This window comes from Dermacentor albipictus, chromosome 1, assembly GCF_038994185.2.
Source record: "Dermacentor albipictus isolate Rhodes 1998 colony chromosome 1, USDA_Dalb.pri_finalv2, whole genome shotgun sequence".
NCBI lineage: Eukaryota > Metazoa > Arthropoda > Arachnida > Ixodida > Ixodidae > Dermacentor > Dermacentor albipictus.
Genome location: NC_091821.1, coordinates 381,914,486 through 381,926,634, shown reverse-complemented (window position 1 = coordinate 381,926,634; position 12,149 = coordinate 381,914,486). Strand labels below are relative to the sequence as shown.

Sequence of the window (12,149 nt, the reverse complement as noted above, 5' to 3'; positions counted from 1 at the left end):
AAAAAAGAAAGTACCAATTCCTCAGATTCCAGGATATTTCATTCCTCGCAACAGTGTCATTAGAAGAGTAATTCAGATAGTGGTCCATTCAAAACGCAATTATGCAGAAGATTGTGTGTCATTAAAGAACACAACCGTCTGTAATATGTAGTACCACTAGCTTATTACATCCCACTTGGCAATTTCAGCTGTCTCTTCCTTCTCTCTCGTGTGGGCCAAGCCGGAGATTGTACACGCTTAATATGAACGTGGTAGAAATTATGCATAATTAGCGCCACCATTAAGCATTCATCAAAAGAATTTCGGATGGATGGATGGATGCGAAACTTTAATCAAGGTCCTGAGGTACGCGACTCAGCGCGCTGCGAGCCGCTCCCACGTTGGGAGAACAAAATGAAGCGAATCACAAAGAATGACCTGGTCGCAGGACGTGCACGCGGAACAGAGAAGCCCCGAGTTTTACGCTCACATTATGTTTTCATGGTCGCCTACGAAACCCGGCACCAGCTGACACAGGGAGAAAAATCGATGGACCACACACAGCGGGTCTAGCGTGCAATTAGATCGCAGTGCTCTGTTGCGTAGTGCGCGTGGAGTAGGCTGTGCGGTGCTGTTGCAGCAACGTTGGCTGCAGCAACCCCGCTTCCCACATCCACCTCTCGTTCCGCACGTGATGAGGAAGCCGAGGAGGGTAAAATCAAGACAAATTAATAACTTGGACCAATCGATGGCCGGTGTAATACGCACAGACCGACCAACCAGTGACGATCGCGCACGTGAAGCGCGTCAAGCAAGCGCGTGGTGACGTCAGAAACAAAACCTACAAACTAGCGGACCGCACCACCTTAAACCTCCACTCCCGAGTCACAAAAAGCCGTCGGCGTTTCCATAATTTAGTTATTCTTTTTTCCGTAAGGTGGCGCTGGCAAAGTGACTAATTAAAGTTGTCGTTTAAACGCTTTTAAAACTCGAAATAGATTATTTAACTACGTTTAAGCCAAATAAATATATGTTATTATTCTTAGATATAATAACTACAGTGTCAATTTTATTTTTTTTTATTTCAATGAAACACGAATTCACATGGAGTAGTGTAGGCAACCAGCGCTACTGGCATGACTGGACACGACTGACACTAATATCCACGCAGCTACCGACCGGCCACGTCGCTGCCTATGTTTGTTGGTTCCAAGTGTCGTGAGCATCGGGAGCGATCGCTGCGATGAGCTGTTTCTAGCCCGTTGATGCAGTTCCTTGACCCCGGAATTGTTTGACTGCATAGCAGCCGTATTCGTCCGTTGTCCAGTGCTCAGCGGTGCGTGGCGTTGACCATCATCGGGGCTCGGAGGCCGTGGCTAAAATCTCGTCGTCGTCATGCTTGCTGCCGCGGTTTACGGCGGTACGCTCATCGCTAGTGTGGCGAGGAGGTTGACACCATGCGACGCTCTTTCCTCGCTGCTCGGCTGCTGCTGTTGGCGTCTGGTGCGAGGATAGAAATGTTGATGGCAGGTTGTTTGGCTCCTGGAGACAGCGTCAAGTGCCGAATGCTGTGGAATTAGCATCTGTGTCGGAACTGTGGCTGCACAAGCCATTCCCCTCGAGCCACAATGTTCAAACTGGGAAGCAAGAAGGACGTCAATACCGAGTACAAGTGCACCATACGCCTGCTGGACGACAGCGAAGTGTTGCAGTGTGATTTTCAGGTGAGAGTCTGCGACGAGAAGTTCACGGTTTCTCGAGTAAACGTTTACGACTACGACCAAACCCACCATGTAAACGCGTGGGCCGGGTACGTAGAAGGAGGTTAGCGAGTGGTCATTTTGCCGAAATGCTGAAAGCTTGAATGGCCCGGTAGTAAACTGTTGTAAGAAAGTGTGTGGCCATTGTTCGCGATTTTAGTTTCGTGTTTTCCTTTGGCGACTTCTCGTTTCGTGTAACGAGGAATTCCATTGCGCGCGTGTTTTTCCTCTGTTCGATCCAGTACCGCGTCGTTGCCTCGACTTGAAATTTCCTGACTGTACGCGTTTATTTTTCTGCCCTCACTTTTCCTCTGCAGGGATACTCTGTGGTTCACTGCAGTTGTTTTGATCGATGAATGTTTGGGTGCTATCTTCTGTTTGCGCTCTGCGCTGAGGATAAGATAGCGACCGTCTGGAGTTGCTTTAGACCGCTGTAGAAGCGCTGCTGTCAGGTTTTCTCCGGCATTCTTAACTTTGGAGGCACTCATGACCGTGAATAATTTGTCACGCGCGGCAGCGACGTCTTGCTCACGCGTGCGGTAAACCGCTTGCCTCTCACGCGCCGGCGTCAGGAAGCCAATTAGGTTTGCACGTTCACGCATAACGCGGCTTCACTCACCGCCCATTTAAGGTGTACAGTCGGCCAGAAAAGTTTACGGACCACAGGATCTGAGAAAAGGCTGAATATCTCCGCCAGTTTCGCAACGGTTGCAACCTGGTATTCAGCCTCCACTAGCACATGCCAACAACATTGTGATGTACGGTTTTACTGGCTATTGTTACAGGCTGCTCGGAAATTAAACATTTTCTGAGACACTGTGGTCCGTACAATTTTTTGGTTGACTGTACATGTATTCCTTCGTATGTATTCGCCCCTAATTGGCACATGCAACGTAATTGAAAAATACTGACTCAAACTGTTATGAAAGCACTGTGCCATGAAACATATTTTGCTACTAATATTGGCCTTTTTCTTTTCACAAAATACATGCGCATGATAAACCATAAGTCAGTTTCCTACTTGTCATTCATTATTTTTTATTTTTCCTGCAGCATCTCTGCAAAGGCCAATACATACTTGACTATGTGTGCAATGCCTTGAACCTTTTGGAGAAGGACTACTTTGGCCTCAGATATGTCGATAGTCACAAGCAGCGGGTGCGTATTGCTTAACCACTCTCAAAGGCTTCAATGAATGCTATAAATCACACTACAATTTTTTTTTTCTTCTACACTTCACAGCACTGGCTGGACCTCACAAAGCCGGTGATCAAGCAGGTGAAAGGTGAGCATTTGCACATGCTTGCGAAGTGCCATGCAAGCCACATGTGTGAACCTGATAGAGTAATATCCTGGTCGGACAGGCAAATTCGGTGGAACCTTTAGCAAGTGCACTTCAACGCAAGAAGTGTCACTTTGGCAGCACGCTGCCAAAGTGACATTATTTGTTTGGTATTGTAGGTATTGTTTGCAAAATAACAATAAATACTGCATTATTAAGTGCAGTGTTTAGAGTGAATTGTAAACAAACTACTTTGTTGCGACGCCATTAACACAATCAAACGTCATGATTTAGTCGTGACCCATTGTCATCATTGTGAATTATCTTGTCTTTGGCAACTCACATGAAGGCAAGTGTTGTATATTCACATTGTTTTGTTTTATCAGTGAACTGGTAATTCCTAGCTTGTTTCCTTCTATTCAGAATTGGTTGCCTATATAATATTTTGTAATTAATGTGTGCTAAATTGGAAACAATGTTTTCCCCTTCCTGTTTGGTCTTCAAAGCCCACAGTATTCTTTAGGTAAAGTAGATAGAAATACAAGACAGCACAGCATCCAAGGCAAGCTGAGGAAGAATGGCAGTTTCAATTGCAGGTGACTACTTATGGCTAGGTGACGATTATAGCATGTGAAATCACAAGAAAAGTAGCTTCAGAGTTTATGGCGACCCTACACTGAGCATAATTTGTTTTTGATGTAACGCTGTCGCGGTACACAATACAATGCATTGAAGTGAGTTTGACAGATCCACTCACTGCCGAGTGCATTCTACAGCAAGTTTCACTAACTAACTTGGCCATGTGACAGCCTGTGAATGACGCTAACAGGGAACGGCACTCACGATACTAAATTTGCCCAATGGACTGGGGTATAACTGCAAAGACTTAATGAGCCTGATGAGATATTCTGGAGGTGTGCTTTTGTGCACGCAAGATTGAAACAAAAACTGAATGACTAGAGCTGCCTTGTGCACTTTGCAATTGCACTTGATTTTGCCATGATTGTAACCCAAATCCACTGTGCATTTTGTGCAGTGCGCATTGTTGCTGTCGTCACTGTGCAAAATTTTTACTCATTCAGGCATGCATGGTAACACATGCATGTTCAGCACATGGCTGCACATTAATAAATTTTACCGATACGAGGAAAAATGAGGAGGCATTTTTGCCAAAACACTAAGTAATATGTAAGTAATCAAAATTTAACAAATGTATAAATAGCCTTGTGGAAGCATCAGGTTATTTTGCATCTCATGCAATGTAATGTCTGCCGCATTGTATTTATAAGTTTGTTCTTCCTTGCTTACAAATGCCTACATCACAGATAACATAATATGTGAGTAAACATTCAGGCGAAGTGTGTCGTGAAAGGTTCAAAAGAAGGCTCTGACACATCAGTCATAGCGGCACCTAAATAATCTCACTCAAATTGCAACCATAAACGGAAAGTGGGTGCATGCAGACTTGTGATAAGTTATCTTCTGGCCGTTCTTCTAGTTATTTACGAATTTGATCTGTGGGTCCTTGTCAATAACTTTGTTGTCATTGAAGCAATGAAAAAATTTTTAACTACACTCTTTTGTTACCCACATGTTTGTCTGTGTATTAGGTATGAATCCCATCGTGTTCTGCTTCCGTGTCAAGTTCTATCCTCAGGACCCCTTTCGGCTCAAGGAAGAAATAACGAGGTGAGCTCATAGCTACTCCAGAGGCTTTGCATCATCATTAATATAGTTCTTATTTATCGTTACATTAGGGGATGTGTGAAATTCTGCGAGCTGTCTTCTTTCTGCACAGTTCCACGGGCAAAGTGGCCTCTCAACTTTTGGAGAAGTTGACAATACGATACCTTGCTTGCGGGGCCATGCTCTACATTGAAGCTCGCTTTAAATATCTTCAGTATTTCCAGTTGTCATGTTCTGGATATTGCTTTCCTCTTCGCTCAGTCCTTGAAGAGATTGCAATAGCGCCTTCCCCTGCGTGAAAATGTTTGTCATGTAATACTTCTCAGTTTCTAAAGTTGAGTGCTTGTGCATAGTGACGTGTAGAAGAACTAAATCCTAAAATGCCTGAACCATTTAACACCTATGGCCTAGGCTTTACACATATTGATAACTTCTGCAAATATTGCAAATGGTCATATTTCTTCGATATGAGCAGCATTTCGAGTTGCACTAGTTGATTGCTCATCGACGAAGACTAAGTGAGGTGCGAAGAAGTCGCTCACACCACCATATGTGTCATCATGCCTCCCTTTGTTTTCCTCATATTCCTGCACTGTTTTCTCGTAATGATGTCCTGTATGAGTTCTTTTGCTTCGTTGGCTGAAAGGTGACCATTCTTGCCAACCTATGCTAGGATGCGTAGCCAGGTTTCATCATTTTATGCGTTTCCAGTTTGCATTCTTTTCATAATTATGCATTCAGACTATGGGCAAAATAGTGTCTTGTCTTCTAGATAAGCTGGTGAAATATTACCTTGCTGATGGTAATGTCTCACCAGCTTCTCCAGAAGACAAGACACCTGCCACGTAACAATTTTTTTATTCATTTCATCCATTAAAATTCCTGCATTGATAAGGAGGCACTGTTTTAGAAGAAACGCTTGTGCATGCTTGTTGACCAACTCTCACTTTAGTTTCTTTGCAATTGATGCTCAGGTGGTAGTGCCTAGGAAATGCACAAGTGCTTCCTTTGAATTTCCCCCACAAATGTTCTGTGGTTAGGAGGGGGGGGGATAAGTGACTTTAACATGTCATTTTGAAAAACCAGGCGCAGCTTGGTACGGGGGGAAAGCATTCTTCTCCAAATGATCTCCAAATCTCTAAAGATATTCTTCGACACAAGTTATCACATGGTCAAGTTTGGTGGGTCAACAAATATTGGGGAAGTTTTTGTATGCTTTTTTTTTTCAAGAAATAACTTGGGAAGTTTGATTATTTGTAATGGTCACTGATGGTCACACACACACATTTGACAAGGCTGCATTCCATGTCATATGCAATGTCTCTCAAAGCTTTTTTTTTTTTCTTTGACTGTTTTTCCATTCAGGTACCAGATTTTTCTTCAGCTGAGAAGAGACCTGCTTCATGGACGCCTCTATTGCCCTCCAAATGACTCTGCTTTTCTTGCCGCTTTGATCATTCAGTGTATGTACCATTAGATTATTACTGCTCAAGGCCAATTCGGATTTCATTGTCATATAGAACACTGCCATTCGGGTTCAAGCAGCATCACATTTTCAACTGTAGAAGGTTTAGTTGCAAAACATAAATAGACATCACTTGATAGGCTGCTGTGTTAAAATACAGGAGGACAGTGGTGCGGATTGGAGAGAAAACACGGGTAGCTGACATTCTAGTTGAGATTAAGAGAAAGAACTGGAGTTGAAAAAGTCATGTAATGCTTAACGCAGATAACCTATGGTCTATTAAGTGTTTCCGAATGGGGACCAAGGGAAGGGAAATGCAGTTGAAGATAGCAGAGGACTAGGTGGTTCAATGAAACGAGAAAATATGCAGGCATGGGCTGGAGTCAGCTGACACAAGCGGGGGTAATTTGAGATTTCTGGGAGAAGCCTTCGCCCAGCAGTGGGCATAAAATAGGCTTTGATTATGATTATGATGTTATTGTAAAAAAAATCAATTCTGGGGTTTCACGGGCTAAAACAATGATTTGATTAAGGCCGATCCACACGGCGGACCAAATTGCTCTTTTGGACTGCGGTCCGCGCATCACGTGATAGGACATCACCTGTTCATGCGTACCGCCGTTGGCCCGCGCAAGATCGCGGCCCTCGTGGTCCAACAAATCGCCGAGGCTTTTCCCGCTTACGTTTTGGCGGCGGACCGCATGCAAACCGCAGCAATTTTGGTGTAGCCAACGAATGTTGTCCGGCAACAGAGTGTCTTCAGCCAAATCCAATCTAGTTTTCGGCTCGGCAAAAGCCAGTCAAGCCAGTTGTTTCATGTCTGCCGTTCCGCTTACATGTGCGTGCAGCAGATATATTTTTTAAACACCGTGTCCTCTTGGAGTGACGAGGAGGTTTTCTCGTTTTGTATACCTCGTTGAGCAGTTCCCAGCTTTGTGGGAGTCGAGCCGGAATGATAACAATGATAACACTCTGGCCGAGAGTGTAGCTGGTTGGTCTGCTCTGCCGTCTGCTATGGCGGTCCGCCGTGTGCTCTGCGCCGGATCAGACCGCGCCGGGCCGTGACGTCGCATCACATGACCGAGCGGCCCGCGGACTTGGTCCGTCGTGTGGATCAGCCTTTATGAGGCCCGCTGTAGTGAGGAACTTCAGATTAATTTTGACCACCTGGGATTCTTTAATGTGCACCCAATGATAGCACACAGGTGCTTTTTTTTTTCATTTCACCCCTATCGATATGCGACCGCTGTGGCTGGGACCTGATCCCACATCCTCAGGCTTAGTAACGCAACACCAGAGCCACTAAGCCACCACAGCAGGTCATGATGTTACCATAGCTTTAAGAGCTCCTTTCTTTACATTTTGCCTGTCAATAGTCATGCATAAACCACATCAAACCTTGATTGCACGATGTGGTTCTTATAATGGAGCTCTATGGAATAAAAGCTACAAGCCTAATTTGAACTTGCGAAATAGGCTAAGTTGTCTCTGTTAAATCAGTGCAGAAATAAAACCTGCCATGGTAGCTCAATGGTTATGGAATTTTGCTGCTGAGGTCGAGATCATGTGTTTAATTACCAGCCACTGTGACCGAATGTCGACGGAGGCAAAATGCCAAAATGCTTGTGCATTTAGGTTTATGTGCACGTCAGAGAACACTAGGTGGTCAAAGTTAATCCAAAGTCCTCCACCACACTGTCTCTCATAGCCTCAGAGTACTATATATAGTATTCATGATAGGGCTGCACTCCCGCTTTGGAGGGCAAAATTTTGGAAAAAAAGTTCAAAACATCCTGCCAGAAAGCGAAGTTAGCTTCGTTGCCACTAGATTCACTAGCTTCTTTTCCGTTGACGCTCCACTATTAATTCTTTGTGTGGCAGGTCATCTCGACCGTGTTGGCAGCGTTTTCAGTCAGACCAGTGGCATTTCGCGTCTACAGAGAGGAACCCTGTTTGGGTCAGCGCTGGTCAGGGATGATGGGCCGGCATCCGAGGCCATCTACTACAGCGTTATGTCATTTGAACCTCTCTTGCCCTCTGCTACTGTTGCAGAAACAATACGAACCTTTAGTGGGCTGTCATAAGCCTGATTCGTGTAAGGGCCATAGCCAGCCAAGATTTCAGGAAAATAAGTGCAGCCCTTACACGAGTATACACAGTAGCTTTGAGATGTTAAACCTTGTCAATCAATGAGTGCAGAAATAAAACAAATCTTGTGCAATTAAGCTCTACAGTTTAGTGACATCACATCTGTGGCAGGGGTTGCTGTGGTAATCTGTGGGGTTTCACACTCAACTATTTTTTAATGGATAAGCCTGCCTTACCACAGTGCAGTATGCTGAAGGAGATGTCTATGGACAAATGCTCATATAGTGCGTTTTGAGGAATACTTAATGCATGTCGCTGGAATCCTTGGCTATGGTATTTTGCTGATGAGCACAGGGTCGTGGGTTTGATTTCCGGCCACATTAGTCACATTCTAATGGTGATAAAATGCAAAATATGCTTGATGTACTTGAAATACAGATACATGTTAAGACTCCCAGGTGGCTCAATTTAATGCGGAGGTGCCCGTTATGGCATCCCCTATGGTCCATGTGTCGCTGTCAGACACAAAGCCCCATCATTTGATTTTTTCTTTGAAAGCCTCCCAAAACTCTGGTGTCTTCTGCCAGCCCAGAGACATTTCAAGTTTTCAGTAAAAATGCTGCTGAAGGTTGAAGATGTTGATGTGGTTCTTTAATGACATTGTGTGCATGTATTGACCGGTGAATGGCTACATATAGGCTAGTTGGTCCTTGATCGTGGATGCAAAGTTGCACTGCATAATTCCAACAAGATACACTTGAAGAAAAACACAATCACACGCACAACATTGTGCACAAACTAACAGCTGTTTTATTTGCCTTCAGGAAGCAAAATTTGTGTGTGTGTGTGTGTGTGTCCACAAAAAGCAAGAAAAAAAGCTGGGAAACATGCATGGTTCGTTAAAATTAGTTCTGCTTACTGGTTCAGTGCAGTTTTTGGCTGTGTAATTTCCTGATCACTCAACATAGCAATATGGTGATGTTTGTGCATCATCTTGTGTGTGTGATTGTGTTTTGTTTATGTATGTCGTTAGAACTCTGCATTGTCACTTCACGTTCACGATATGTTGACTTCCTAAATTGTGTGATCAGGGAATATCTGCTTGAATTATAATTGTTGCCACCAATTGAAGCGTGATGAGAAGCAGACTAGATAGGAAAAATTGTATATACCGTTTCCGAAGCCTTGCTTCATGTCATGTTTTATCCTTTTTCTCTTCTCTCTCATACAGCTGAACTTGGAGATTATGACAGTGAGGAACATGGGGACAACTATGTCTCGGAGTTCAAACTTCTCTTGAAACAGACTCCTCGTCTGGAGGAGAAGATTGCCGAGATTCACCAGCAGCAGCTCAGGTCTGCTTGTGCTCATTGAACATTTCCCAGCTGTAGCAATAGTCTTAGCCATGCCCTGAAAGTTTGTAGATGTAGTTAATGCCTAATCCAAACAATGATAATACACCAGATGAAATGACAAATGTTGGCTTCTGAAGAATTGTGGTGCTTCTAAAAGCTTGCTTTATTGTGTTACTTTGCCATATTGCAAGACAGCATAGACATGCATTTCTATTACACCTTTATTTTATTTATGGCTAATTTTTATTATTAAATGGTCCTTTCTTTCTCAGTTATTATTACTATTCCACAAGTATCCCCTTCTTTTCATTTTATTCTAAAGGATTATGTCAATATTTGTGCTAAATAAGTTTTTTGTTTTTCTTTGTAAGGAAGGCTGCACTGTTTCACCATTTTAATCTCATCTATATTAATTTTTTTTTTCTGCTTTTTGTTGCCATCTCCAGTCATCTTAACGGGCCGATGTGCCATTTACATTGCTCTTTCTGCATTGGCACCTAAGAGAAGAATTTTTCTTTATAATTACTAAACCATATCTTTACAGTGCCTTTATGGATGCAGTGCCCTTTATAGTGCCGTAATGCATGCAAAGTGACAACGGCCTGCCCCAAGAAATGTCCTCCATCAGCAGCATTTATTTTCAGGGGCCAAGTACCAGCTGTGGCAGAAGCCAACTTTTTACGCAAGGCTTGTCTCCTCGACACATATGGTGTGGACCCTCATCCTGTCAAGGTGTGCACATACAATCTTTTAACGCATTAGCATCGATTGCACACAACTTTGCCTCAATGTGTACTTTAGAGCATCCTGAAGTGGCCTTGATCTGTACAAAAAACGTCTCCTAGCCAAAGCACTGAAGGACTCTGGCCAGTGACCTCTGTATGCACCCATAAGGTGGCAGGTAAACCTGTGTGGACACTCGGGCAGTTTGGAGAAGTTTTCCTGTATTTACTTCAATCCAGGCCAATACTTTGACTTAAAAAGTAATGTATGAAGGGTGGCAATCAGCTTAAATTTGAGAATGTGCGGTTTATTTAATGCAGACGGCATAATGGCTAAGGTAATCAAGGACAACATTGATTTGTTTTGTGTTCCTTTGTGCAGAATATTCAATCATGCGATACACTCTAGCTTATACCCCGATACTTTAAAAGTTGCAAAAGTTGTTCCGATATTTAAAACTGGTGACCCTAACAACCCGTCTAGTTACAGGCCAATATCTGTACTGAGTGTCGTCAATACCATTTTTGAAAAATTAATTGCTTTCCAACTGAAAACCTTTCTTGATGTTAATCATATTATTTGTCCTCAGCAACACGGATTTGTTTCTAGCAGGTCCACGTCCACGGCTGTAGTTACTCTATCACAGCTTATCCTATCTGCTCTTCATAACCATAATGTTGCTGTAAGCGTATTTATAGACATCAAAAAAGCTTTCGACACAGTTTCACACTCCATTCTTTTAATGAAACTGGAAGCATATGGTGTGCGTAGCGGGGCCCTTGAATTCTTTAAAAGTTATCTTTCTTCACGACAGCAGCAAGTTGTCCTCAAACAGTTCAAGTCTGCATACCAAACTGTTACGTGTGGTGTACCCCAGGGGTCAGTTCTGGGACCGCTTTTATTTTCGCTCTTTATTAATGACCTCCCCAATGCAATACAGTGTTCTCAAATTTTGATGTATGCGGATGACACTGCACTTATCTTTACTGGCAACTCACTTGAATCAATAGAAAATCCTATTAACAATGAACTCCAATGTATCTCGACCTGGTTTCGTAATAATCATCTAACTTTAAACACTGAAAAAACTAAATATGTTATTTTTCGTTCAAAACAAAAGTGTATTGAATTAAGTGATTTTTCTATATGTGTTGACAACAATGTTATTGATAGTGTGTCTTCTTTTAAATATTTAGGGGTCATGTTCGACTGCCACTTGTCTTGGAAGGAACAGGTGCACAGTGTGTGTAAAAAGGTTGCGTACGGTTGTTTTACCTTGTCTAAGGCACGGCGGCACTTTCCACCTGCTATTCTTAGATCACTGTATTTTTCATTATGTCACAGTCATCTCAGTTATTGCAGTGAATCATGGGGAATCACATACAAAACGTATTTAACACCATTGCTAAGACTACAAAAACGTGCCTTGAAAACCATGGGATTACCTTCTTCGAATAGTTCTAACAATAACATTTTTGACGCAATGCAAATCATGTCATTCACAACCTTACGCGATTACAAAATAGCTCTTATGGTTAATAATATTATAAATACCAACTACCCCTTACCTCTTGGTGCATTCAGTATTCCCGTCCGCAACACTAGACAAGCCAGCAATGGCAATTTTAACCTTCCTATTTGCCATAATGCGTACGGAGAAAGACGAATAGAATTTACAGGAGCGAAAATTTGGAACTCGTTGCCAATTGAAGTAAAGCAAGCTAGGAATTTCAAACTGACATGCAAGAAACATTTTTTGGGAATGGAAGCAAGGCTACAAAGTTAGTTTTTCTTCAATGTGTTTGTGATTG

The 12,149-nt window shown here is 42.9% G+C and overlaps 1 protein-coding gene across 4 annotated transcripts in view; it reads left to right on the top strand.

The window, feature by feature from the left end:
- Window positions 1–1,159: 1,159 nt before the first annotated feature.
- Window positions 1,160–12,149, top strand: part of Frmd5 (FERM domain containing) — a 33,624-nt gene continuing 22,634 nt past the window's right edge. For 2 of the 4 annotated variants that reach the window (XM_065429803.1, XM_065429802.1), the window contains exons 1-7: window positions 1,160–1,703; window positions 2,793–2,897; window positions 2,982–3,024; window positions 4,632–4,710; window positions 6,073–6,170; window positions 9,492–9,615; window positions 10,260–10,347. In XM_065429803.1, the coding sequence (XP_065285875.1) occupies window positions 1,608–1,703; window positions 2,793–2,897; window positions 2,982–3,024; window positions 4,632–4,710; window positions 6,073–6,170; window positions 9,492–9,615; window positions 10,260–10,347 (633 nt within the window). In that variant the 5' untranslated portion in view covers window positions 1,160–1,607. The remainder of the gene's footprint in view (window positions 1,704–2,792; window positions 2,898–2,981; window positions 3,025–4,631; window positions 4,711–6,072; window positions 6,171–9,491; window positions 9,616–10,259; window positions 10,348–12,149) is intronic. The other 2 variants (XM_065429804.1, XM_065429805.1) reach the window with 2 other exon arrangements.